This window comes from Lepidochelys olivacea, assembly GCF_965140295.1.
Source record: "Lepidochelys olivacea isolate rLepOli2 genome assembly, chromosome: 27".
NCBI lineage: Eukaryota > Metazoa > Chordata > Testudines > Cheloniidae > Lepidochelys > Lepidochelys olivacea.
Window position 1 is genome coordinate 14,391,113 of NC_140437.1, and position 27,932 is coordinate 14,419,044.

The window sequence follows — 27,932 nt, forward strand, 5'->3', positions numbered from 1 at the left end:
TCGCAGCTATTTTTTTTAATCTAGTTATTTTGTTTTGCATTAATCGCTTGCGTTAACTGCAAGTTTAATTGACAGCCTACTAACAACACTGACGCTTTATGGAAACTGGCCCCTCTGTTTAACTGCAATGTAAATATTAATTCGTAAGCTAGTTAGAAACTGGGCCCTAACTGTTCAGTTGCCTGACATTTTCCCATCAGATTGTGAAATTCAGGGGGGGAAATTTTAAACGAAACACACTGCAAAAGGAATACACAATAAGAGAGGCAGACAGACCCATCCCAAGTGACAGTATTTTAACTTGGCTGAGACAAGTAGCATGTCAGTCTGAGGCCTGGTCTACACTACAGAGTTAGGTTGACGTAAGACAGTTTTGTAAGCGTCTACACTAAAATGTAGCTCCCACCGATGTGAGTCGCTCACTACACCAACTTAACTCCACATCCATGAGACACGTAGCACTTAAATCAATGTAGTTAGGTGACACAGTATCTGTGTAGACAGTGTTACTTACATTGCCTGTTGGCTGTCAGCGCCACTGTGGGGCTCACATCTGGAGCTCACCTGCCTCAGGGCTGACAGCTGGAGCCCCCCATACCCCTGGGCAGTATGGAGTCTCCAGCTGTGAGCTGTCAGCCCTGGGACAGCGGGGCTCCAGCTTTCATTGCCCCACACAGTTAAGTTGGTGGAAGCACGCCTGGTGAGGATGCGCACAGCTGAAGAACAAGCACAGTGTGGATGTGAAACACCACTTTAATTACTGCAGCAGTCGAATTATCTTAAGTCGATTGCCCTGAGAGATTTTGGAAGCACCTCTTACCTTTTTGTAGAGTACTGGGAAAGGAGAGAGTAACTTTCTCATCTTCATTTTGATAGTTGAATCCCGTGGCGTGTATTTCTGAAACGGAAAGAGCACTTGATTCAACAAGAGCCTAGAATGTTTCCGTAACTCAAGAGCACTTTATGTTCACACTTCAGTGAATTGAATCCAGCTGAACTTAGCAAAATGCTGTAATCACTAATCAAGATTTCAATTAACATAGAACAATGTAAACCTAAACACCCAAAGAAATACCACTTATTGACAAGGTTCAATGCTCTATTCTCATGCCTCAGAAAACCAATTTAAGCATATTTATGTGGGGGTCATAGGGTTCCCACACACTGATTTCACTCCAAGCTACCACACCTCAATCTCTTCCCACACACACTCCATTGGAATGCTGCACTTACACAACTCTGCAAAGGCTGAGCAACGTAATTGTTTCACAACTAGAGAAATGAGAGCTGTATGTTTAGATTATAAACTCTTTGGGGTGAAGATTGTCTGCCTCTTGTTCAGCACCAAGCATGCTAGTGGCATTTAAATGCTGCTCTCCTAATAGAGTGAAATTCCTGTTGAGATCTCTCCATTAACATGCATGCAGCAGTGTTAGGGAGAACAAACAGAAAAGCTGGTCCAATAGAGATTTGTTTAATTGTCCAAAAAATAGTATTTACAAAAATCAGACACTTTGTTTTAGAAGCTTCTAGATCTCAATTTGAAAAACAATATCCAATTTTTCAAAGCTGGTTCTTATACCTTGAAAATGAAACTCAGAGGTCTTCAGGAACAGGGACCTTGTCTTTGTTTAGATTTGTAAAGCAGCTCACAAGGGGCTCCCAGTTCCAGTTGGAGCTGCTAAGCACTACATTGTAAATGGTTACTGTTAAATAATGAATCCAGGCCAGATTGACATATAGAGGAAATCAGCACTCTGATACCAAGCTCATCCACTGAGCTGCAGTGTGCTCAGCGCTGAGGAAGCACCTTGTATTGCTTCCTCCTTTCTAACCAATTCAGTGAGTGGCACTTACTGTGTTTGGAGAGAACTGTTGTGTCCAGCACTTCTCACCCAGGAAAACTGCTACAGCTTTCAAGGTGAGATCCTAGGCCCTCTTCACCCACCCCTGGCCCACACAAATAATCCATCACTAACAAGCTTCGAGAAACGCAGAGCTGTATGTAATCAACAGATGAACTCTATTTTTAATACTGCCCAATGTTCTGAGCTGGTAAATTTCCATTCAACACATTACATGCATACGCAGCATTATATACACAGGCATAGTTGTGGATTTACTAATACACATTTGCTTAATCTTCTAAGGTATTAATATTTAAAGGACAACAGAAATAAGGAAAAGGGTGATTAAAGAAATTTGCTGTGTGATGTTAGATATGAACACATTAAAAGAGGAACATTCCACAGTATCCATTCTCATTACACAGATCCTTGAATCACTATGAACTACATCTAGAAATGACGAAGTTTAATTTTGAAGTATTACAGAATGACCTCTTTTTCTAGTATCATATATTGTGGCAAGGGGTATTTTCCAGACATGCATTTTTAGATACAGCCTCAGAACACTCAAGTTCATTTTGTCAAGCCAGGAACTGCCAAGAAGAACTCCCTTTTCAGGAATACTGTTTATTGAAAATGTGCTTTAGTTTACTGTAGTATAAAATATTAGGTAACAGAACATGTTGCTCCATTTCTTAAAATGGTGCATTATTTCAGCTTGAAAGTCATGCAGTGTAAATACCATCTCTGTTGACAAAACGTAAAAATTGTATGAATGCATACTGTCTTACCTGCTTGCTCCACAATACTTTACTCAGGAATTAATCAGCACTGATCACAATAGTGAGATAGTCAACCCTCACTATAAAACAATTATAAGTGGAAAGAAATATAGCAGTGACTCAATCCCGAGAGAAAAATGATAGTTTAGTGGACTGATGTGTTGAAAGTTTAGTCTAATAGTTAATACTCTGCCCTTCCATTATTTTAAATTGTCTATACCCTTCTGCTCAAACCACTGAATTCAATTGAAAATAGGTCTGGGATATTAAGACATGAGGAAGACTTAAACAATGCCTTCTGGACAAACGTTCACCAAATACAGCCAGGAAAAAAAAAAAAAAAAAAAAAAGATAAGTGATTAGGTTCCTCTATTCTCTGAGTTTTGTAGAAGGTGGAGAAAGCAAAGGAGCCATTACCAGCAAGCTGTAGGTTAAAGCATACTGGACAGAATGTTGTAGGACCTTTGGGTGTATGGAGGTCTGAAGAACAAGGTACAATAATGAGCTTTGTGGTAAAATGAGGGTGCAAAACTGGTTGCCAGTTGCATCACTAAATAAGATTCACTGGATTTTGACCCTTTCTATCTTTAGATTCCAATGAAAAACAAACCTGGTGTAACAAGACAGAGCACCAGCAATCTGTCGAATGAGGAGGAAGGGGCTGAACATCTGCCTCAGATATTTCTCTGTCAGGCTGCCTGGAAAGTATGTTATCCACCACAGGGGCCAGCAAGTGACGCTGAGCTGCCAACTGTGTGTCAGCTTGAGGACAGAGACTAAAATAAAGAGCTAAGAAACCAGAGTGGAAGGTCTCTTGATCCCAAACTCAGTGAAAGAACCCTATGCTATCCATACAGGGCTGTGGCAAGGACCTGATCATGAAGTCAAGGATTCAGTGTCACTGCAGATTCAGAGCTCCACCCTACTGAACCTAAGGAAGTACCTGACAGTATGCATAAGGCATGCAGATTGTTGCCAAATTTGACACCAAATATTTAATTTCTTAATTTAATTTATTCCCCCGCAGGCTCTAAATCACTGCAAAACAATTGTGCTTAGCATCAGCACATTGTTGTGGTGTGGTTTTAAAACTTTTCTCGTCTGTGCATGAAAAACATTGGGCAACTCTTTTAACCATGGTAGATACATAGCCAAAACAGTCCCCGCTCCCCCAGCCCGCAGTTTTATTTTTCTGCTTGCACAGGAAGAAACCTTGTTTATACATGCAGATAACAGCCATGTTTCACAACAGTTCTTAAACATGGTTAATTGTGTAGGGTAGATGGGGTCTAACACTGTTTAAACAGGGTTGCTTCCAACATTATTTTCCATTGTAGTGTACACAGGGCCTTAGCACTTGATTGTTCGGAGGGAATGATTTTGTAGCTCACAAAAGCTTATGCTCAAATAAATTCGTTAGTCTCTAAGGTGCCACAAGTACTCCTTTTCTTTTTGATGAATACAGTGGGTGCTCTCTGCAACTCTGAAAATAAGGCCTTAAGTATCACAAGACTCAAGAACAGCCTCACTTGCTATCACAAACTTCCTCTGGTTAACTTACATTTTTAAAATAGCAGAAAGATTTAAATCCATGAGGGTAACAAAAGAGAATTTATTCAGTTAATGTTTCAAAAAGGCACATAATTACTGATGATGGTGTCAAATCAAATGTCTCTTCCCAACCTCCTCGCTTCCATATGCATGTTTATGTTAAAATACACAAAAGATAATTACATTTCTATCAAGTCAAAAATCACACTTTAAGTTGCACTATTTTTAAAGATTTGAAGGATGCCCATTCAAGACTAAGATTTTTTAATACCCAGCAAAGTATGAATAAATTAGTGATTATGCAGCCCACAAATATTTAAGCCTTAGAATACTGTCTACAATATTTTTGTAAGTACATAAGAGAACTGCTTGTAACAAATAACTAAGTGCTGCAGGAGGCTGCTGGAATTCCTGATGGAGCTGAATACAAAGGCTCCTGAAGGAAACAGCACAATTTTGGCAGTCTACTAACTTTAGAGGGTTTGGCACTGCCAGGTGGTGAGTTCATCACTGGCACACTAGTATACACACTGGACCAAGCAGCATGAGAAAACAGGAAGAAGTTGTTAGTTCTCAGTTTCTCTAGAAAAGGGCATTAAAAAAAGATCCAGTAAAGTTTCCAAAATATGGGGCACTGCATATTTAACATCAGTTTTCTATAAAGAACATCCAGTATTTTAAATTATTTACTGCACTTCTACAGAGTAATTCCTGAAACTGCACAGTACCCAGATGGATGTGTCAATTAATTATTCCAATTTACAGGCATGTAATACAAAAGTCTAGATCCTGGCCAAAGGTTTTAAGCAGTATGTCCAATCTAGTGTACTGTATTTGAGAGAAAACACAGACAAATACCAAAGATAGAATTATATATGTTAGGAATCAAGCTGATTGTAAAAGATGATTCCGCCTACACTCACTAGGGTCACTGTCCATATTTGGGGGTGGAAAAGGTGCATTAAAATACTAGAGAAGACAGGTGTAGCTTTAACACATGCTAGCTGGCTGAGGTAAACCCCCTCACAGGGCTTACCTCAATACATCAAGATGCATTGAACACAATTTTCCCTAGTGAAAACAAAGACTTTCAGTGGTGTTTTCTGAGCTAAAAATTAAAGAACCTCCTTGGTCATTTATGAGTTAAGTACAATTCTGATACAATTAATGTTGAATCTACATAAATAGCTTTCAAAATACATTCTACATCCTGTTTGCTGCATCAAACATATTAAATACCAACAGGTACTGAGTTTAACAGTACAAACTGTAAAAAGCAGATTTAGTGTTCTGGTTTTTCCACTAAATTCCCTAGAAAAATATCCAGGGGCCTTTATAATGGCATACAGAGGCAGTGTCTCCCCCGCACTGAAATCAGCTTGGGAATTTTTGCCACCAATTCCAATGGCATCAGATTTTGGCCAACAGAGCTCAAAATTGAAGCAACTCACCACTATGCCTATATTTATATTATGACCCCACTCACACTTGTAGAAAAAACATGTTATCTGAGGGGTTTTAACACACACTCCTTGGGACATGACCCATCTCTTCCTGCTCTGCAGAACATCTAGCACATGGGGCACAATATGAAACAGTTTCATGGTGAAATGGCTTTAATATAAAATTGCAGACCAGGGTGGAGAGGGACAAACCATGACAATTCTAACTGAAGTTTCGAACAAACACTTTTACTATGATTTAGCCCAGCACAGTAAGTTGTCTAAAAACGTTACCGAAATAATTTTTTTAGCTATTACGGCTACGGTTAAGATTTTAGATACCAACATATAATAAAGCTTATACTCAATTAAATTGGTTAGTCTCTAAGGTGCCACAAGTACTCCTTTTCTTTTTGGTTAAGATTTTGTCATGGTTATTTTTAGTAAAAGTCACGGACAGGTCACGGTCAATAAACAAAAATTCATGGAGCCTGTGACTTGACCGGTTTCTAAGTAGCAGCCATGTTAGTCTGTATTTGCAAAAAGAAAAGGAGTACTTGTGGCACCTTAGAGACTAACAAATTTATTTGAATATAAGCCGTGACTTTACTAAAAATAACTGGGGGGCAGAGCTAGGTGGGGGGGAAGAATCGCAGCCTTAACTATGGCTAATATTGTTTTAATGCATGGGTAAATGAGGTCAGCGGGTTCCATGTTTTCAACATTATTTATATTCATACTTAACTACAAAACTTAATCTGTCAATAAAATGGTTTGGGCAAGCTCAAAAACACCATACTGGGAATCCTGAAAAGCACAGTGTTTTTCAAAACTGTGCAGGGAACTATTTTTAAACACTGTTGCTAGCACTTCAGCCTTTTATTAAAGGTGTGCCCAAGCAATCTGCCAGAGTAGAAAGAGAATTCAAAGCTCCTCATCTACCCTCTTCTGGAGTTTAAATTTCACAGATGCAAGAACTTGACATCTTGTACTTCCTCACTCATCAGCATTAATCACTGACCTCCAGCAATGTGATTTATGGAGAGTTTTCTGGTGATTTTCACAAAGTTTCATTGTTTTTATGCAACTAAATTAGTTAAAAGAAGTACTACTTTCTCCTTCACAAAAATTCTTAAGCATCACAGCATCCCACTCATCCCATCAGGTCCAGATTAAGGCAATCCAGGGCCCTCAGCACACAGAGTATGTCTGTAGTTTTAGCCAGTGCTCCTACATGTGTTTTTGCCCAAACCCTGCTACTATCCACCCTCATCCACATGCTTAATTGCACTTGAAACCTGTGCTTGCATGCACAGCTGGGGGGCATGGGTTAAAGCCCAAACTGCTTTAGCAAGGGCTAGAACGTGAGGATGGACAAGAGCACTCAAGTGCTCATAGTGCTCCAATGCCTTTCCCACAATTCCCCCTCTCCACCTCCAAAGGACAGACAAGTTCTCGCACAATTGATACAATTAATTGGGAAAGAATCCCCGAGCATCTCAGCACAAATCATGGGATATGCCCACAGACAGACAGAAGCGAGTGCAGAAACACTGAGGAAACAATAATGTGGGTAAAGCTTTGCTGTGGAAACAGCTCATACTCAGGCAAAGTAACCAGAGTGCCAAACACCAGGTCAGTTGTGCAAGTGCAGACATATCCTACAGCCCAGGATCCCACGTGGCCATACGATTTAGATAATGGCACAGAGAGTACACTTATAAAGTTTGTGGACAATACCAAGCTGGGACAGGTTGCAAGTGCTTTGGAGGACAGGATTAAAATTCAAAATGATCTGGACAAACTGGAGAAATGGTCTGAAGTAAACAGGATGAAATTCAAGAAGGACAAATGAAAAGTATTCCACTTAGGAAGGAACAATCAGTTGCACACATGCAAAATGGGAAATGACTGCCTAGAAAGGAGTACTGCGGAAAGCTATCTGGGGATCATAGAGGACCACAAACTAAATATGAGTCAACAGTGTAATGCTGTTGCAAAAAAAGCGAACATCATTCTGGGATGTATCAGCAGGAGTGTTATAAGCAAGACACAAGACTGCTCTACTCCGCACTGATGAGGCCTCAACTGGAGTACTGTGTCCAGTTCTGGGTGCCACATTTCAGGAAGGATGTAACAAATTGGAGAGAGTCCAGAGAAGAGCAACAAAAATGATGAAAGATCTAGAAAACTTGACCCACGAGGGAAGATTGAAAAAATTGGGTTTGTTTAGTCTGGAAAAGAGAAGAGAGTGGACATAACAGTTTTCAAGTATGTAAAAGGTTGTTACAAGGAGGAGGGAGAAAATTTGTTTTTCTTAACCTCAGAGGATAGGACAAGAAGCAATGGGCTTAAATTACAGCAAGGGAGGTTTAGGTTGGGCATTAGGAAAAACTTCCTACCTATCAGGGTGGTTAAACACTGGAATAAATTGCCTAGGGAGGCTGTGGAATCTCCATTATTGGAGATTTTTAAAAGCAGGTTAGACAAACACCTGTCAGGGATGTTCTAGATAATACTTAGTCCTGCCACGAGGCAGGGGACTGGACTAGATGACCTCTCAAGGGCCCTTTCAGTCCTATGATAGAGCCATCTATTGGGGTGGTGTTGATAGGCCCTTCAGAGCATTAGGTTTTTAAGTTAACACTCCTTTGAAATGCACAAGGTGGTTCACGCTTCTCAGTTCAAATTATCTGCAGACTCAAGCAGGTATCACTGCATATTGCCAAGCTGTTCACAACTACCAAACACTTAAATTTTGTTTTTAAAAGACAGTTGAGATTCTGATATAATCATATTGACTGGGGATCTAGGAATGCCTTAATCAGGTCCTGCATCCTATTAGTGGTGGTTCACTAACTTCCTGTGGGACTGAAAAGACTGAGGTGGCAAACATCAAGCGGCAAAAAATTCAAATAAGGAGTCGCTGGCAACATTTTTTTCAAAAATTGTATATAGAAAAATTGCAATGCTGAAATAGAATGGTAGTGCTAACTCAATTATTTGGTAAAATTAACAGATAACACTAAGTCTGTTTGCAATTCTGTATGTGAAATTGCTGATTATTACCCTCCAAGCACCTCAACATTCATGTCTTTAATAACGAGTTGCTTGTAATCCGTGAAATATCCAAAATGCTCTCCAAGCTAAATGAAGGTGAAAAATAATTAGCCAATGATTATGACTTCAGCAGATAATTTCACACCTCCTGAAAATGCAGACTTGCAGGGAAATCAAACTACTTAATATCCAACATTAAATATGAGTAAAATACAATCCCCTGAAATTTAACTTAAAAAGGCAGTTAGTTACACTTGTTTTCTTAATCCCTTATTTAGCAGAGCATGGCCATTCATTTGGACAAAGCTAATATGGCTAATGCATAACTATTCACCTTAACCAGAAGTAATGGCCATGTATAATAAAAATTAGGCCACAAACACCAAAAAAAGTATAGGCCCAGGAATCTAGAAGGCAACAAATAATCAAGTCATGAAAGAAAACTCACTGAAGTGAAGGAAGAGTTTGCAATAGAAAATTCAGAGTAACTCTAAACTGAGCTTCATGGTTCCAGTATAACGTTAGTTGGTACATGTGGCAAGTTCACAGATTTGTTGAGAAAGTGCTATTTCTACACTGTTACTTTTCAGCGTAGAACCACACTTTAAAAGGAGATAAGACATTATCTCGCCTCACATTTAACAATGTATACATCAAGCAGAAATTCTTCCCCAGAGTTATAGAATTAAAATGGGTAGCAATTCCTCACTGCAGCCTGTAAAGGAGAAAGTTTACTGATCTTACAAAGATTCCTATAATTCTTCTTTTAAAATCTAATACATAATATTTATATTGACCCTTGTAAAATGTTTGTATTAGTAGCAAAAGTTCAATTGATTTGTTTTATATTTGCATCCCTTTCTAGTACAATATTTTGTATTTGTGATCAATCAAACAAATATCATGTAAAAGCAACGCACATTATCACAATAGCAGCACTAGTAAGACAGACTTCTAAGTAATAGCAACAGGTGCCAGAAAAGAACCTCTACAAATGGCCTGCCAATTCCATGCAATTTTACTTTGAAATCCATTACCATTTGGCAGCCTACCAAACTGACTTAAATGCCTTAACCCTATAAAGAAATAGCCAGAATATAAGAATAAACCTTGTTAGGAATGCATTTTCTATGTAACAAAGCTATGTATTTATGCTGCCACAGTTTACCACAGTCAAAGTAATTAAAACTCAGGATGAAGTGTTTTAGCCACAGACATTTCTTTCCTATTTTCCTTGATTATGAAAACTACAGAAGGACAGAACATCAATTATTTTAAATGATAATTTTCTATACTAAGTTTTGCTACTGGTATTTCAAGCTATCCAGTAAGGATACCAACACTGAAACAGTATAAAATGGATGTCACAGGGAAACTCTACGAGGTTCATTTCAGAGTATGGCAAATGGGGGGCAATAACTAAAAACAGGAGGTGCAAAATTTTAAATCTCTTGGGCTTCACTTTAATTTTGCGGGAAGACAAGGTTTTTGGAGCCACGATTCAGCCTTTCTTGCTTGGTCCTGCCATTTCCCCAGTACTGGAACAGACTTTTCAAGAGGCAGTATGTACACGTGGTGGTTTTGTTAGGTAGGATAAATTCTACATCTTCGGCCATTGTCATCACTCTCTTCACCTCCTCACCACAAGCATGATACATAGCTTCAGGAATGCTAGCAATATAGTGTGTCTAATGAGACTAAAGATCACTAATGACAGTGTGCAATGTTGTCCTGGGGGATAAAATGTTTGTGAAATCTATGCAGGATCAGAGGGAGGATACAGCCCCATACCCTGAATTAAATCTTGCATCTGGAAGAAGCTAGCACTGCATACTCCCATCATCAAGTCTGAATGGACAGATTCCAAATTGTTTGGCAATGCTCCCTGCACCACAGTCTTGTTCTTTCACTGCCCACTGAACTTCCTGCATTAAGTTCCACTTTCTCAAAACATACCCATTGAACGCTACTTCCTTACAGCCTTATCTGCTGGGGCACTATTCAGCTGTTGACAGCCAACACTGGGAGGTCCTCTAATTACTTTCCTGAAGTTTGCAGAAAATGTCACCACACCGAAGACAAAAATCAAACCAAATTAAAAACAAAGCCTGCTCGTGGATGTTCCTCTGGTCACACAAAAACCTGCACTTCTGACATATATAATGGACACTTCAATAAATCTTTTCCTGGTACATCACTGCAGAAGGAACATAAGCTTTCCCTATCTAAACCTAGTCAGGAGAATTTTAAGCTTCAATTTTTCTTAAGTGTTAAAAAATGTAATAGGTCCCATCCCACCAACTCCCTTTCATTTATCCAACAACTGAAGACGCTAAGAAAATTTTAACCTATTTAAAAGAACATCTTCCAAATCCAAACCCACAGTAGCTCATTCTATTTATAACAAAATTTAAAGGGAATGCTTCACTGACATCACTATCATAGCATTCTCTTCGGAAAGTTCTGCAGAGGTTTTTTACGGGCTGGAGAATTTAAAATGTACTCTTAGCAGCTATTTGGCCCGCTGTGTATCATGTTTGTACTATTAAAGATTCCATTAAAAATATTAAGAGCTCACAAACAAGTTATTAAAACATCCTTAACTCCCCTTATTTTGTAAATCTACTGCATAGTAAGCTAAGCGTTTCTATATCAAGGACCATACTGCCCACACCTAGGTCATCTCATGCTTTCATTACTATAATTTCTCTCCACCCTCCAATCTATTTAAAACACCATTGCTGAAATCATCTTCTCTCACCACCTTGACCACGTTACACACATTGTAATCTTGAAACTCTTCACTAGCTTCCCATATCAATTGAAAGTTCCAGTCCTCTGTGTTAAGGCCCTATGTAATCTCATCTCCACCTTTCTCTAGTCTTATTTCTTCCCAGTTGGGACCTCTAAATACTCCTGTTGTCTCCTATATCTGCTGAGATTCATGCCTTCTAATCATGTTGCTCCTATGCTTGGAACACTCTCACTCGCATATACTAAATGCCTTCTTCCCACCTTTGCCCATGAATCTTTCCTACACTGATCTGACCATCGATTCTACCACATCTCCCTTACCTGCACTGTTACCCCATGTTTTGTCATTTGTGTTGAACTGCACACGCCTCACAGTAAAGACCATGTCTCACCATGGTCTTACATAAATGGATAACAGTCAACCTTAAACATCCCTTGAGCTGAAATGCTAAAGCACAATAGGGTAGAATTCCAGCTACGACTCAATTTCCCTTTTTGTGCAAATTAAAATAGACTATTTTTTTAAACACAGTGTGTAGAGGAATTAAACTTCAGCTTTGGACTAACACCTAAACTCTAAAAGCATAAAATTATTTGTAATCTCAGCTCTTTCACTCACCCATTTAAATAAATGCTCAAATAATAGGTCTTCTTTCTATGTATCCCTTTTGAATCCACCAACAAGGAAAGAGAGAGTATCTACCTCTTCTTTTTTGCCACTTTCCTATTCAGGGCTGGTAAAGTAGTATCTGCCTACTACCCAACATTTACCATATTTTCCCCCCATTTCAGAACTAGGAGTCCCAATGAAGAATCTGCAAATCAAATTAAGAACATCCACTACATTACACATTTAAAATCTATGCACAGCAAACTAAAGTAGACTAGAGTTTGGTGCAACAGCTAAGAAAGTCTTGTGACAGTGCTCACCCTGTGAGTGACGGAACTTCCAGTGTCAAAAGCATTGAGAGGGAACATGTAACAAACTGCATCAAGAGTAGTTCTTACCTTCATCTCCCTCTGGTGCATAGGAGGCAGTAATAATGTCAATGTCAGCACAATTCATCACAATTTGATTGGTTGCCTGTCTCACCTGCAAAAGAAGTTCTATCAGCAAATGTCATGAAAGGCTCATACACATTCCCCTTTAACATTATCTTTTGCTTGGTATTCACTTTGTATCTTCATTTAATCTGACATCACGAGTCATTTGGAATTAGATGAAATATTGCAACGAAGTAGCTACTAAGAAAAAATATACCACCACATCCTCTCCTTTTCTTCCATAAAATCATTTACTAGAACATGCATATTTACATTACATTCAGACCATTTCAACCTATTTATTATTACTCAGATTATAAATTTTGGGGGGCAGGGATCTGTATTAAATTTGTAGAGCACACTAGCACAATGGGGCCCTGGTCCTTTACTGGGGTTTCTAAGAACTGTCCCCATGCAAATAATAAATACTTAGAAAAGTTAGAGATCTTCCCAGTTAGTAATAAGCAATAATGGATTACAGTAAAAGTGGAGAGTATAACTACTGAAGATGAGCTAAAACATCTTACACTGTCAACAGTATTTAAAAATTACACAAGAACTTCATAGTACAGGAACATCTGCTGAAAGGGTAGTAGCCTTTAACTTCTAGTAAAAAGTTTATCTTCTGACAACTTATGTCTGTACACACATTGTTTATTTTTTAAATGGCTGGCTACCAATATAATAAAGTGCCTCACTTCTACAACATCTCACTTGGATGCAAAAGCTTGAATAGAGAGTTGCCCAAATTAAATACCAGTCTACTACAAAATGAGTACAATTCTGGACGAAATCAAATTGGAAGTTTTTAGGAACTGCTTGTCTCCCACAGTGGCTAGTAACAGATAATTCAGAAGAAAGTGTATAAACCTGCATGATAGAAAAATACACAAAACACCTACTGAGGCAGTTTCATCCTAACCATAAGTAGTTAGCGATTGGCTTAGTCCTGAGGCAAAAGGGGATAATATTCTTTACACTCTTTTATCCTAACTAGTGTAACTATAAATATTTTAATAAATGTATAATTATTTTGTGCATACTACAAAGCTTTGCCTCAATCACACTGTGGCAGTATGTTCCACAGAACTGTGTATTGTGTAAAGAGAATATTTCCTTCTGTCAGATTTTGATATGTTGCCTTTTAATTTCACTGGGCATAAAATAACCCAACAATATCACCCAGTAAATTTAATGTGGTATCAAAGTACCAAGAAACATATTTCCATGATATGAAACTAAACAAACGTAACAGCTAAAGTGACATGATCTAGATCTGGCAAAGAACTAGTCTTTTCCACATAGTGTACAACTCAGGAGGTTCTACATCCCCTCCCATAAATATAACCTTCATAACCAACACAGATTTCAGCATGAGATTATGAAAGGAAATTTCTTATTTAGGTTTAAAAACAAAATGAAGGGACACAGTCAATCTGGTTTTCAGAAAAAACTAGATGGTGTAAAAATTTTTTTCTAAATGGTACTAAATTGGAAGACCCTTATTATTCAACCTACTACTCCAAATTCCTCAACTAGTTGAGATATTTAAAAGTGGAATGATACATGAAAGAGCTATCCCAAGTTCAGAAAATTCCAAAGTTAACAAGTCTTCGGCTTTAAAAGTTCTGAATAGCTCTAAACACACAGAACTGTTTTCATTAGAACACAGTGCCTGAAACACAGTAGAGGTTAGGACTGATTGGAGACGACTTCATCGTCAAATCTTTGTGAGGACGCACTATTTTTAGATTTCCCTTGCCTCCTGCAAACACAAGCCAGTTTTACAAAAGGGTGCAAAGTGCTGGAAAACATTTACAGGAATCAGGTTAACCGTTAACATGTGATGTTTACTCTATCAGCCCCCACAAATATCAGGTGAAATCAGCAAATTAATATGACTATGCACCAAGAATTAGAGAGTACACTTGTGATGCTATAATTATAAGCACAGTTAAAAAAAAATCTTCAGACAGGGAAGCTGGTTCTCAGGGAGCCTCCCCCCGTTCTATTAAAAAGAAAGTAGGACTCAACTAAATCTTTAACAAGTCTTCAACAATCCTTAAAGACGAGGCAGAATGACAAAATCCATGCAAAACACTCCACGTTTAAACCATTTCTACTTTGCCAGAACCTAAATCTTAAATTTATCAGACATTCATAGTGCCTTATGGAGACTGATATCTTTTAATAAAAACTACGTATTTAAGTGAATACTTAGAAAACACAGTTTATAAGCTTGAGAAGTTTGTTTTCTGGAAGACACTTATTCTGCTCATGTAGTAGTTTGTATTCATGAACACAATCAAGTTAAGAAGCCAAAAAGCACTCTTGATGGATGCGGTACATTCATTTCCAAGATTATAAATATGTGAAGTGTCACCCTTGCTCCACACAGCTGTACAACATAATTAAGCTGTCCTTCAAACAGATCAGGTTGATCAAGGAGATTCAGTACAAGAAAAAGATGGAGAGAAGAAAAGTAGTAACTACAGGGCCAATAATAACCAAAATAAAAACACTTGCAATAAAACTGAGATGAGATGGGTGCTGGAGTTTAAATACCCAGCAGATCCCTCCAGAATAGCCATCCTGGAACAGACTAACAGTCTGTCTACTATCTTGCTACTGGCTGTAGCCTAACAACAGGGAAAGGTGAAGCCCTCCTCCAGTTCTCCTCCTGCTCCTCCCACCGTGTTTATTTCTCTGGAGACAAGAATTCCATCGACCCAAGTGGGAGATCAAAGTTTAATATTTTGAAGCACAAGTTTCCCCACCTCTCTGTTACCAACTTGAACTGGCTTGTTGATGTCCCAGATATATTAACCATATGAAGTCTCAATGGAAACAACAATTGCTTTTCCATGTTCTCAGAGGAAGAATAGTTATAATTGTTTTACTGAACTCAAACTCAAAGCTAGTTCAATTTCACCTCTTCAAATACCAGTAAAAATTTAACTGTTTTCTTAAGTTTTCCTTGAGGGATTCATTTTCAAAATGGTGTACATATCTGAAGAGGAGTGTCTACTCATATTTGCATACACAATTAATTTGGAGGGGTCTATAAATTTCACTCTCAAAAAAGGATGCAGAGATTAAGACTACTTGAAATTTTACTTTTCATTGTCCAAATTAGACATTGCAAAGATCTGAAAATTCAGAGATAATACTTTCACTGAAGTCAAAATATTCATGTAAACCAGCAGCAATTTAAAATAAAAAGTTCATGCTACTGCAAAAATGACCAATTTCATTGGAATAGAAGGGAACTAGACATATCAGGCACCTCATTCAGAACTGAAAAGGGTAAAGGCTAACACTCTGGCTATCATCCATATCAAACTACCTTAGCGCAAAGAATAGTGATCATTGAACAGCTTGCGTCCTTGAGTAATAAGGGAAGAAAGGCAGTGAGTCTGTGGACAATTACTGCATAGAGGCTAAGTAACTTAACTATCAAGGAAGCTTGGCTCATGGAATCCTTTTATAGTTTCCATTACATAATAATCAATAAAGTCTGAACTGCATTTATTGGACTTTGCCAACCAGAAAGCCCAACCGCATTCAAAACTTTAAAAGTCAAGCCATTCCACAATTCATTACAAGGGAAAAATTAGACAGTGTGGCAAGATTTCACTCTGAAAATGTCCAGTTTTTTTATCCTTTAATTCAGATGTATTTTAAAAAGCTTATGTATAGTTTTAGTTTCAAAGGTCAAAGAGCATGGAGGGTTCCACCCCCCCCCATACACTTTTTTATAACTCCCATCACCAAGGCTTCCTGGTGTTCAGATCAAATTTAACATAGATGTATCCATGTTTAACACATTAATAGGTGGGGCACAGGAAAAGTCACTTACAGATTACCTCACCTAAACCATAATTCTGAAAGTCTGAAACTTGTGAACATAGATATTTTCATAACTGTTCCAAATATGAGTTGAAGATGTTCAGAATTTTTTTGATTAGGTACTGAAGCAGAAGAGTAGAGGGAAAGAAACCTCTTTAGGATGTCTGTACTATTTACAGCAATTAAAAAACAAGACATCTGGATAGTTCTGATGGCATCTGAATCCACTTGAACTTCAGTCTCAAGTTTTATTCATCAGAAGCCTCTTTTTAATACCACTAATATCTTAGCTTGTAAAATCTTTGGTGCATGGACTCTTTCTGTGTACCGTACAGTTTGTTAACACTAGATAAATAAAACCCGGTAATTTAAAAGTTGTCCGATGGTTATTCTAAATATAGAAAAGGAGTACTTGTGACACCTTAGAGACTTAGGTGCCACAAGTACTCCTTTTCTTTTTGAGAATACAGACTAACACGGCTGTTACTCTGAAACCTGTCATTCTAAATATAACATTCCAACAAGCATGTACTCAGTCCTCAGAGTCTGCCAAACATTTGATTAGTATTTTACTCTCCAGAAATATGAAAACTAGTTCAGAGCCTAGAATGTAAACAAATACACAGAGAGATCTTTCTTAGAACTGAAAGATCAATCATGGCAATGAGAGAAAAGCAGCAGCAGTTACATTTATTAGTCCTTATCTAGGTAACCACATTTTTATTCACCTACATCTAGATTGGATTATGGTAGCCAAGTAGTAAATCTTCTAATACTGAACACAGTATTGCTCTGCTATAAAAAGCTGTTTCATATTTCAATCAGCACTTGATTCCACTATTTTCCTATAGCATTCACACACTTCAGAAATGTTTAAGTTTACACAATCCCTATGTAAGTGTCTTTTTAATGTATAACAAAAGATAACTGTTTAGTCTGATGAATTATAGCATTGCACAGAACTGAGAAATAAGGGGTTTTGCCAGTTTTGAAAAGCAGGAGGAATAGAGAGTAATAGCAGGGACCCCTGACGGTGAAATATAAACAGATTCAAACGTAGTGCGTAGTGCATTACCTTTAATCTTCAAACTCAGATCTAAATTAGAGTACTACAAATCCAAACTGCTATACTGGACTCTGACTCAAAGCGTATGTCTACACTGGCACTTCGCCGTCAAAACTTCTGTTGTTCAGGAGTGTTAAAAAAACATACATCCTCGAACAACATAAGCTTTACCGACGAAAAGCAGCGGTGCGAACAGCAAGCAAGCTATAAAAAGCGACAGATGCGGGTTAAAACATTGCTAAATATATCAGAATATCCTGAAGGCATATTAAAGGGATTGGGAAAGGAGAGATTTAAAAGGTCCATCCATTTTATATTGCACAGCCAGCCTTTTAGGCAGAAGATACCTATTGTGCAGCCAAGTAGACTTTTGCTGGCAGTTTATACACAACAAAACTGAACTATCATGAGCTGATGTTCTCCATGTTTAATATGATGGCTTACAATTTCCAATATGTGCAAACCAGCAGAATCATGCTGCCCAAGGCTGTCTGAAGCTCTGAGCTGTTACGCCCTTAACTGGACAGGTAATTGTTCAGAGGCACTACAGCATTACAAACTTTAATTTATAGGATTAAATCAGAAGTCGAATGTTAGGAGTCAGCTGATTGGTTTTGTTGATAGCTAGCTCAGATTTGCCTTTTCAATTTGATGCTGCTGAAGAACAGTATGTTAGTACATCCCTTCTTTGTTCCTGGTCCAGCATTAAGCCTTTTGGAACGTGGAAACAGAATAGACTTCAATTGACCTAGACATTGTGTAATGACTGTGCTGAGTTGATGGCTGGATCCTTAGAAATAGAGTTACAACAGGAGACTTCCATGAACTGAAGACTTAACTATCTGGCAGTTCATATCTTTTTCTGAATAAACATTAATTATGTTCATTTAAAACAGTTCACAAACAGGTACTTGCAACAGTTTGGACTATTGAGAGGAAGTGTGGTTAGGGAACTGAACACAGAACCAGGAGCTAGACCCCCTTAATTTCAATTCCAGCTAAACCAAAGGCCAGCTGACTCTGGCTCGTGGGGCTCATGCTAAGGGGCTGTCGAACTGTGGTGTAGACGTTCAGATCTGAGCTCTAGGACCCTCCAAGGTGAATCTATGCCACATCTTCACTGCAATTAAACAGCCCCTTAGATGGAGCCAGCTGGCATGAACTAGCCTTGGGTGTCTAACTGCAGTGTAGACATACTCCTAAAGTCAGAGGGTATCAGTTAGCCCATCTTATCTTCCCCATCTGTAAAATGGGGGATAACAAATGAACTACCTCACAAGATGCTTTTAAGGATCACTGTTTGTAGTGTAATATAAGTGTAATGCAATATAAATTGTCAGTTTATGACTGTTTTGGAACTCTACAGACTTCTAAATTATATATGTATTTGTGTAAATGCTAAATTTTAGCATTTAAAAGTCATGTTGAATAACCAGACAGAAAACTTACTATTTAAGTTATAGATATTAACAAGCTCCGTCACTGCTCTGAAAAATGTGTTAGTTTCACATGGCTATAAACTTGAGTTTTATCAAGAGACAGATCATAACATTGTAGTTTCTCGACAAGAGAGCAGATAACAAGTAAACCTAAATAAGGTCAAGTTTTCTAACACACAAAAACTAACAATGAAGTGCCAAAATTAAAGACTACATGTTAGTACTGGTAATTTTCAAGACTTTGAAATTGCATGATTTGCTTCAATCAACAATTGCAACAAAATCTTAACTACTGAAACATAACAGGTTCTGCTCTCTGATGCGGACATGAAAAGATCCTGCATTAACATAACATTTACTTCTGTGGAGTAAATGAAATGTATTTTTATCCATCAGTTTACATGGTTAAAAGTTTGCAAAAGTCTGATGTTCCAAAGCCAAGACTTCAAGTGCAACACATATTTGAGCCTTAAATGCTCAGGGCAGAAGTGTCCAACAGAAATACCGTGCAAAAGACCAACAAATCCTGCTTACTGCTACAAATACAAAAAACAAATTCATTGACTGGATGCTGACCTTTAATCTGACACTTAAAAGGATAGCTGAATTATTTATTTATTATTGATTCTACAGCTCACTACTGAGGATACTAAATGGCAGAACGGACACACTTGAGGTACACAGTAGCACAAGCTTTCATAAACAAATGGTTAATTTAGTGACTCATCCAGGTGTCAATGTTACACTATTCACCCTCCAAGTCAGAAAGTATTTCTCTTTAACCCCTTAACACAGACTACTGTCTACACAGCCATTGCTAGTACTGGGGTTCTTGTTAATAAATCCTGATATTAGCCCTTCAGGAGGTGGTGATGGGGTTCCAGTTATTACACTCAATCCAAATCCAAATAATTTGGAAGACTGAAGACCCATAAAATAAGTGCCTATGTATTAAATCAATTGTAACTTGGTGACTAGACAAAGATCTAGGATTCTCAGAAAATGAACACGCGTATCTTCAAAACATTCACATTACTTTACATTTTTTCTTCACTAGTTGATGCACTCTCTAAATACATTGATCAGTGCTCTCTGAACTGTACCCTAACCTTAAGAGCACCTCAAAGGGGATAACAAGGAAAGGGAAAGGGAAAGGGAAAGGGAAAGGGAAAGGGAAAGGGAAAGGGAAGCCTTTCAAAATTCCAAAGCCAGCCCTGGACTTGAACCAGGGCCCTAAGACCCTACCAGCAGCACATCTCTAGCACTTCAGCTAAAGGAGAACCACCAAATACAGAATTTCAATATTCCACATGATGCAAATTTACTTAATGACTGGTCACCTTCCTGCCAAATCACAAGATTCACTATCATTCAGAGCCTTTCGCCCAATCCCAATCTACACAGACACCAGGAAGTTGTCTGGTGAAGCACAGTCTCTATACTTTATATTTAACAACCTTATTACTCATGTAGGATTATGTTTACAGGCAGATTTTAACTCCCTTTTATGACAAAGGATTTTGGGATAGGTGTGTTTCAAACAAGGTATTTACAATCTTCCTCAAATATTCTTCATTCTTTCTTTCAAACTGTGCCAGTTTGAAAGAAAGCCCAGCAAGAACCTAACAAATGCTCATCATTTTCAAACTAACTTCAGAGGGAAAACCTGCTCATGGTAAAGCTTTTGCCTTTCAGAAAAAGTGAGAGATTCAGTGTTTTGGGTTGTTTACACATTTTTACTGGTAGGGTAGCCTCTCGTTTCACTGACACCTCTGCTCTGCATGATACGGAGGCCCACAGTCCCCGTCCCCCCTGCCTTCCAACCTGATGTTAACCAAGGGGAAAAGAAGAATTTGTAATGTTATACATAAAGGATTTCAACGGGGAAAAGAAGAATTTGTAATGTTATACATAAAGGATTTCAACCAAATAATTCCAAGCCACTTCATAGACTGAATGCATACAATACCACTCAAATGCAGCACCTTTTGGATTGGAATACTGACTAGGGGAAACCCTGACACATAAGGATGGCCATATGGGGTCAGACCAATGGTCCCTCTAGCCCATTAACCTGTCTTCCGACAGTGGCCAATGCCAGATGCTCCAAAGGGAATAAACAGAACAGGGTAATCATCAATCGACCCATCCCCTGTCATACAGTACCTACAACTGGCAAGTCAGAGGCTTGAGGACAACCAGAACATGGGGTTGCATCCTTGACCATTTTGGCTAAAAACCACTGATGGACCTATCCTCCAGGAATTTATCTAATTCTTTTTTTAATCCAGTTATACTTTTCGCCTTCACAACATCCCCTACCAACAAGTTCCACAGGTTGACTGTGCATTGTGTGAAGAACTTTTATTTGTTTTAAACATGTCCTCTACAAATTTCATTCAGTGACCTCAGGTTCTTGTGTTAGGTGAAGCAGTAGATAACTCTTCCCTATTCAATTTCTCCACACCATTCATTATTTCATAGACTTCTATCATATCCCATCTCAGTTGTCTCTTTTTCAAGCCAAATAGTCCCACTGTTTTTAATCTCTCCTCATATGGAAGCTGTTCCATACCCTTAATCATTTCTGTTGCCCTTCTCTGCACCTTATTCCAGTTCTAATACATCTTTTTTGACATGAGGCGACCAGAACTGCATGCACTATTCAAGAAGTGGGCATACAATGGATTTATATAATGGCATTATGATATTTACTGTCTTATTATCTATCCTTTTCCTAATGGTTCCTAACATTAGCTTTTTTTGACTGCCACAACGCACTGAGCAGATGGTTTAAGAGAAGTATACTCAGTGACTCCAAAATCTCCTTCTTGAGCGGTAATAGCTAACTTATACCCCACCATGTTGTATGTATAGTTAGGATTACATTTTCCTATATGCATTACTCTGCGTTTATCAACACTGAATTTCATCTCCCATTTTGTTGCCCAGTCACCCAGTTTTGTGAGATCCCTTTGTAACTCTTCACTGCCTGCTTTGGACTTAACTATCTTGAGTAAGTTTGTAACATCTGTAAACTTTGCCACCTCACTGTTTACCTCTTACTGGTGTACAGATCAGATCGTTGGGGGACACCACTATATATCTCTCCATTGTGAAAACTGACCATTTATCCCTACCCTTTGTTTTCTTTTAACCAGCTACTGATCCATGAGAGGACCTTCTCTCTTATCCCATGACTGCTTCATTTGCTTAAGAGCCTTCGGTGAGGGACTTTGTCAAAGGCTTTCTGAAAGTCGAAGTATGCGATATCCACTGGATCACCCTTGCCCACATGTTTGTTGACCCACCTCAAAGAATTCTAACAGATTGGTGAGGGATGATTTCCCTTTACAAAAGCCGTGTTGTCTCTTCCCCAACAAATCACGTTCACCTGTGTGTCTAATAATTCTGTTCTTTACTACAGCCTCAACCCATTTGCCCAGTACAACTACGACCTACCACTGGACGTTTTAACAGCCGTACAAAAAAAGGCAGAGCTTGGATTGTTTAAAAAGGAGTAGTTGTGGCACCTTAGAGACTAACCAATTTATTTGAGCATAAGCTTTCGTGAGCTACAGCTCACTTCATCGGATGCATCTGATGAAGCGAGCTGTAGCTCACGAAAGCTTATGCTCAAATAAATTGGTTAGTCGCTAAGGTGCCGCAAGTCCTCCTGTTCTTTTTGCGAATACAGACTAACACGGCTGCTACTCTGAAACCTTGGATTCTTTGACTCTGAAAGGAAACATTGGGGAGAAAAAGGGAGGCGGACAGGGAAACATCCAAGAAATGTGGGGGGGGGCCGGGGCCGAGCAAAAGCAAATGGCAGGGAACAGACCCTCCCAATACAGAAATACCCCAAAGGGGAAAGCTAAAGGCTGACCTTCAGACCCTGCCCCTAAGATCCCCCCCACACACACACAAGATCCCTTACTGGGGGGGAGAGCGCGCCACCAGCCCCCCCCCACCAGGGAAGAGCGCCCCCCTCGCCCCCTTACTGGGTGGGGAGATCCCTTCCCCAACCCCCCCCCCATCGTGGAGAGCGCTGCCCCCCACGGAAGACCCCAAGGTACCTCAGTCGTAAGGCCCGGGGTAGGGCGGGGCCACAGCGCCCCTCCTCCCCGCCGGGCGTGGTCACCCCGCCGCCGCCGCTCTCCTCACCCAAGGCCCAGCCCCCCCCCGCCGTACCCGGCCTCCTGCCTCTCTCTGAGCCCCAGGCCGCCCCCCCCCCGGCCGCCTCCCTCCCGCGGGGGGGGCCCGGCCCCGGCGCGCCCGCCCCGCGCGGTACCTGCACGGCCGCCTCCAGCTTGCCCTCGAAGGTGAAGTCGAGGAGGTCGGGCTTGAGGCAGAGCCCGTAGTTGAGCGGGGACACCTCGGCCGGCAGCCGCTCGAAGGGCCGCTTCTCCGGCATGGCTGGGCTGAGGGGGCGGCCTGACGGGGCGTGGGGCCTGAGGCAGCGGGGGGGGGGAGGGACCCACCGCGCGCGCCACCCGGCCAGCGAGCGAGTCCCACGGAGACGGAGGGTCGGGGCGGCCCGGCGCGTTCCCGACACAGGAGTGAGGACGGTCGGGCGAGGGGGGGGGGCGGGGCACGGAGAGAGAGGGAGAGAGGGCAAGGGGTTGGGCCTTGCGTGCGCGGGGGCCGGCGCCACGCACTGGCGTGAGAGCGCGCGCGCCCGCTCGCTCGCTCGCTCGAAACCGCCGCCCCGAAGGAGCGAGCCCGCGTTTGCGTCAGAAGCGCGCCCGCTTCCAGGCTCCTCCTCGCGCCCCGCCTGAAGGAGGCGGGGCCGTGCGCGTGCGCGTGGGGAGAGGCTGGGGGGGGGAGCCTAGGTGTGGCTGGGAGGGGATACAATTCACTCCCCAAGTGGGGCAGGGGTTCCCATGTCTAGAACCTGCAAATCCCCCCTCCCCCCATTTCTAGAGCCAACCCACCTGCTCCCCTCCCTCCAGAGCTGAGCGCCTCCTCCAGTCCCGCCTTGGCCACTGCAGCATCCTCTGGGGCGTGTGTCCCCCTCACCAGCCCTCCAACAGCCTGAGCCAGGCCCCTGGGGGCGGTGAGCTCGCCTTTCAATCCCTAGGCTCTTAAAGACAATGATACGTTTGGCGTTCTTCTCATTTGCCTTCTGACTTGTCACCTTCTCCGTACGCTCGGGACACGTTTCCCTGCTTTTCTCCACAACAGGAGTGCCGCCTGTCCCGTTTTCCCAGGATTGTCCCCCACCCCCATCTTTTTTTTTTTTTTTTTTTTTTGGTGGTAGCTGTCCCGGGCAATCTGTTAAGGTGCTTGGTATGCATGGCAGCTGTCCAGTTTATGGGCTTGGGAAAATCCCAGCTTTTGTACCTTAAAGGTGGCAACCCTATTCCACAACCGTGATTACTGAGAGCCAAGCAGCTCCTGAAATAACAGGACTCCAGGAGCTGGGGCTTTGAGGAAAAAACACCAACGGAGGTTAACCAGTGCTCAATGGGAGGATAAGTGAATTTATTTTATTATCAGTGGTGGCTTAGTTCCATACAGCCCTTTTTTCTCTCTGCCCATTAAGCTTGGGCCTGCACTGAATCAAGCACCTCTGTTCAGCTGAAGGGTATGCAGGTCTCATAAACTAACCCCACCTCTGTATCCTATCACCGGGGTTGCTTAGCTCATTGTTCAGTGACAGAAGATACTCCATTCCACCCAGCATGTTAATTTCCACTGTTCCTGGTAGACTGGGAAGAGTAATTTTAGGTCCAATAAATAGGGCCCAGATCTCCTCCATGGGTACACCCAGTGTTAACCATTAACCTGATTAAAATCTCAAATGCCAACAAATAAAAGGAAGGTATTAATCTCTTTTTGAGTTCTATTTCCTCCTTTATTTTAAGAGGGAGCAAAATATCTTATGCAAGGAAAGTGTTTTGTTGTTAATTTCCTTCTGTCCTTGGAAGCCACAACTGGATTTTTCAGAAGGTTTTATTTTAGTTAAAAGTGATATCTCACTGTTTAAAATATAAGCACAGAGAGAGAGAGAACATTAATTTGCTGAGACCCAGAGAAGTTTATAGCAGAAACTAGGGCACGGAAAAAGAACAGACAATCTTGAAGCATAATTAAAAAACAGCTGATGAGCACAGATTTGTTTGGGATTTCTTTTTGGCTGCAAGGCCCCAAGGACAGGCAAGGAGACAGAAGAGAATGGCTGGAGGTGTGCATGGTATTTAATAAGTTCTCTGTACCTGTTCCCCAGGATTGCTTTTCCAATCTCTTGGTCCAGATGCCCAGAACTGAACATCTCAGATGGCCTCATGCATTTTTAAGGCAGCCAGCCAACCATCGTGCATTGCACCAGTTGTGTGAAGGCTGCCTGTGCGGGGGCCATCATTGTGCAGCAGCACCCATCAATGCCACTGTATAGAGGAGTCAAATTACCTTTGCCATCAGAAAACCCATGTTCCGTGCCGCTGTTTCAATTCATGCTGGGCCAGATCTCGCACCCACTTAAACCAATCGCAAAGCCACGTGGTTCAGGATCAGGCCCAGTGTGCTAAAACTTGAGATACAAGCTGTCAACACAGGCGGCTGGGCAGGAAAGGGGGGTGGGTTGTTTTTGATTAATTAGTTAATTGTTAAGTAAATTCAGTGCTGGTGAAAGGTACCAGCGGCAGCCTTGGTTACTGGAATCCTTTATCCCAAACAGGAGCAGTATGGGCGACAGCAGTACAAGTTTTCCCATCCTGACATTATTCCTAGATTAATGAATTATTATTAGTTATATCAGCATAGTGCCCAGAGGCCCCAGTCAGGATCAGGGCCCCATTGTGCAGGCTGCAGTACAAACACATTGGAAAAGACAGTGTCTTGCCCCAGCTCTTGTGGTGAAAGCATCATAGAATCATAGAATATCAGGGTTGGAAGGGACCCCAGAAGGTCATCTAGTCCAACCCCCTGCTCGAAGCAGGACCAATTCCCAGTTAAATCATCCCAGCCAGGGCTTTGTCAAGCCTGACCTTAAAAACTCTAAGGAAGGAGATTCTACCACCTCCCTAGGTAATGCATTCCAGTGTTTCACCACCCTCCTAGTGAAAAAGTTTTTCCTAATATCCAATCTAAACGTCCCCCACTGCAACTTGAGACCATTACTCCTCCTTCTGTCATCTGCTACCATTGAGAACAGTCTAGAGCCATCCTCTTTGGAACCCCCTTTCAGGTAGTTGAAAGCAGCTATCAAATCCCCCCTCATTCTTCTCTTCTGCAGACTAAACAATCCCAGCTCCCTCAGCCTCTCCTCATAAGTCATGTGTTCTAGACCCCTAATCATTTTTGTTGCCCTTCGCTGGACTCTCTCCAATTTATCCACATCCTTCTTGTAGTGTGGGGCCCAAAACTGGACACAGTACTCCAGATGAGGCCTCACCAATGTCGAATAGAGGGGAACGATCACGTCCCTCGATCTGCTGGCTATGCCCCTACTTATACATCCCAAAATGCCATTGGCCTTCTTGGCAACAAGGGCACACTGCTGACTCATATCCAGCTTCTCGTCCACTGTCACCCCTAGGTCCTTTTCCGCAGAACTGCTGCCTAGCCATTCGGCCCCTAGTCTGTAGCGGTGCATTGGATTCTTCCGTCCTAAGTGCAGGACCCTGCACATATCCTTATTGAACCTCACCAGATTTTTTTTGGCCCAATCCTCCAATTTGTCTAGGTCCTTCTGTATCCTATCCCTCCCCTCCAGCATATCTACCACTCCTCCCAGTTTAGTATCATCCGCAAATTTGCTGAGAGTGCAATCCACACCATCCTCCAGATCATTTATGAAGACATTGAACAAAACCGGCCCCAGGACCGACCCCTGGGGCACTCCACTTGACACCGGCTGCCAACTAGACATGGAGCCATTGATCACTACCCGTTGAGCCCGACAATGTAGCCAGCTTTCTACCCACCTTATAGTGCATTCATCCAGCCCATACTTCCTTAACTTGCTGACAAGAATACTGTGGGAGACCGTGTCAAAAGCTTGTCAGTTTGTCTCCATAGCCTATTCACTCCTTGGCTGCTTTTCTGAAGCCTGGTCTTCATTACACAGTTAGGTCAACGGAAGGCAGCTTACGCTGACCTAACTAAGTAAGTGTCTACACTAAAATTTCACTCCCACTGATGTATGCTGATTTAGTAACTCCACCTCCACAAGAGGCGTAGAGTCAATGTCGCTGTAGTTAGGTTGACGCAGTGTCAGTGTAGACACTGCGTTGCTCTCATTGTTACTGGCTTTCGGAAGCCATCCCACAATGCCCCACACTGACAGTACAATCAGCACAAGTGCTCCTGGGGAGGATATGCACTGCAAACTCAAGGACACGCAAAAGTTATTTCATTACTGCTGCGGCTGTATGCCGATGTAATTTAGGTCGGCATAATTTCATAGTCGATGTGCCCTGAGCCTGCCAGAAAGGGGATGGATGATTCGAGCCAATGATTTTGGAAATTTTGACCCTTGTCTACAGGAAACTGATCTGTTACCACCAAGCTCATTGTACATAGGGCAAGGAATAGCCTACAGACAATGACTGTCAGCCATGACCATGCTGTGCTGAATAAGAACTAATGATCAAAGGTGTAAGGCTCCATATCTTATTACCCATCTTCTGAGCCACTTGTTCATATTAATAGCCAGACAGCAAGAACCAGAATAACCCATTACAGATACACCACTTGTTTCTGGGTGCTATTCAAGGGCAGCCCAAAGCAGGAGCTTAGGCGCAACGAAGGTCTAGGGAACTATGCCAAGGTCCCTAGCAGAAAGGACTGGCTGCAGACAGATACCTGGATGGATAGCCACCTTCCTGTTGCTGTCCAGATCACCTTTGTTTTCAAATGTGTCATTACAATTCACATAAAAATATCTTCTAAATGGGTTTCTGCCTCAGACAGGGGCTGCCTAATGCTGCTGAAGGGTTAGAAGGAATAAACTTTGGTTTGGCACACAGTAAGGGCATTTGGGGACTAGATCTAAGTCCTGGAACGGGTCAGCTTCTTGCTCTGTTTTACATCAAGGGGTGTTTGTCCGTTTGAACAGTTTATTCCAGTCTCAGGTATACTTTTGAAAGCGATTC

General features: G+C 41.2%; 1 protein-coding gene across 1 annotated transcript in view; it reads right to left on the bottom strand.

Moving 5' to 3' along the window:
- NPEPPS (aminopeptidase puromycin sensitive) overlaps positions 1–23,304 on the bottom strand; it is a 67,635-nt gene extending 44,331 nt beyond the window's left edge. Inside the window, exons 1-3 of the mRNA XM_084615852.1 lie at positions 23,126–23,304; positions 12,445–12,529; positions 821–898 (exon numbers count right to left, since the gene is read on the bottom strand). Of these exons, the coding sequence (XP_084471978.1) occupies positions 821–898; positions 12,445–12,529; positions 23,126–23,248 (286 nt within the window). The 5' untranslated portion in view covers positions 23,249–23,304. The remainder of the gene's footprint in view (positions 1–820; positions 899–12,444; positions 12,530–23,125) is intronic.
- Between the last annotated feature and the right edge of the window lie 4,628 nt (positions 23,305–27,932).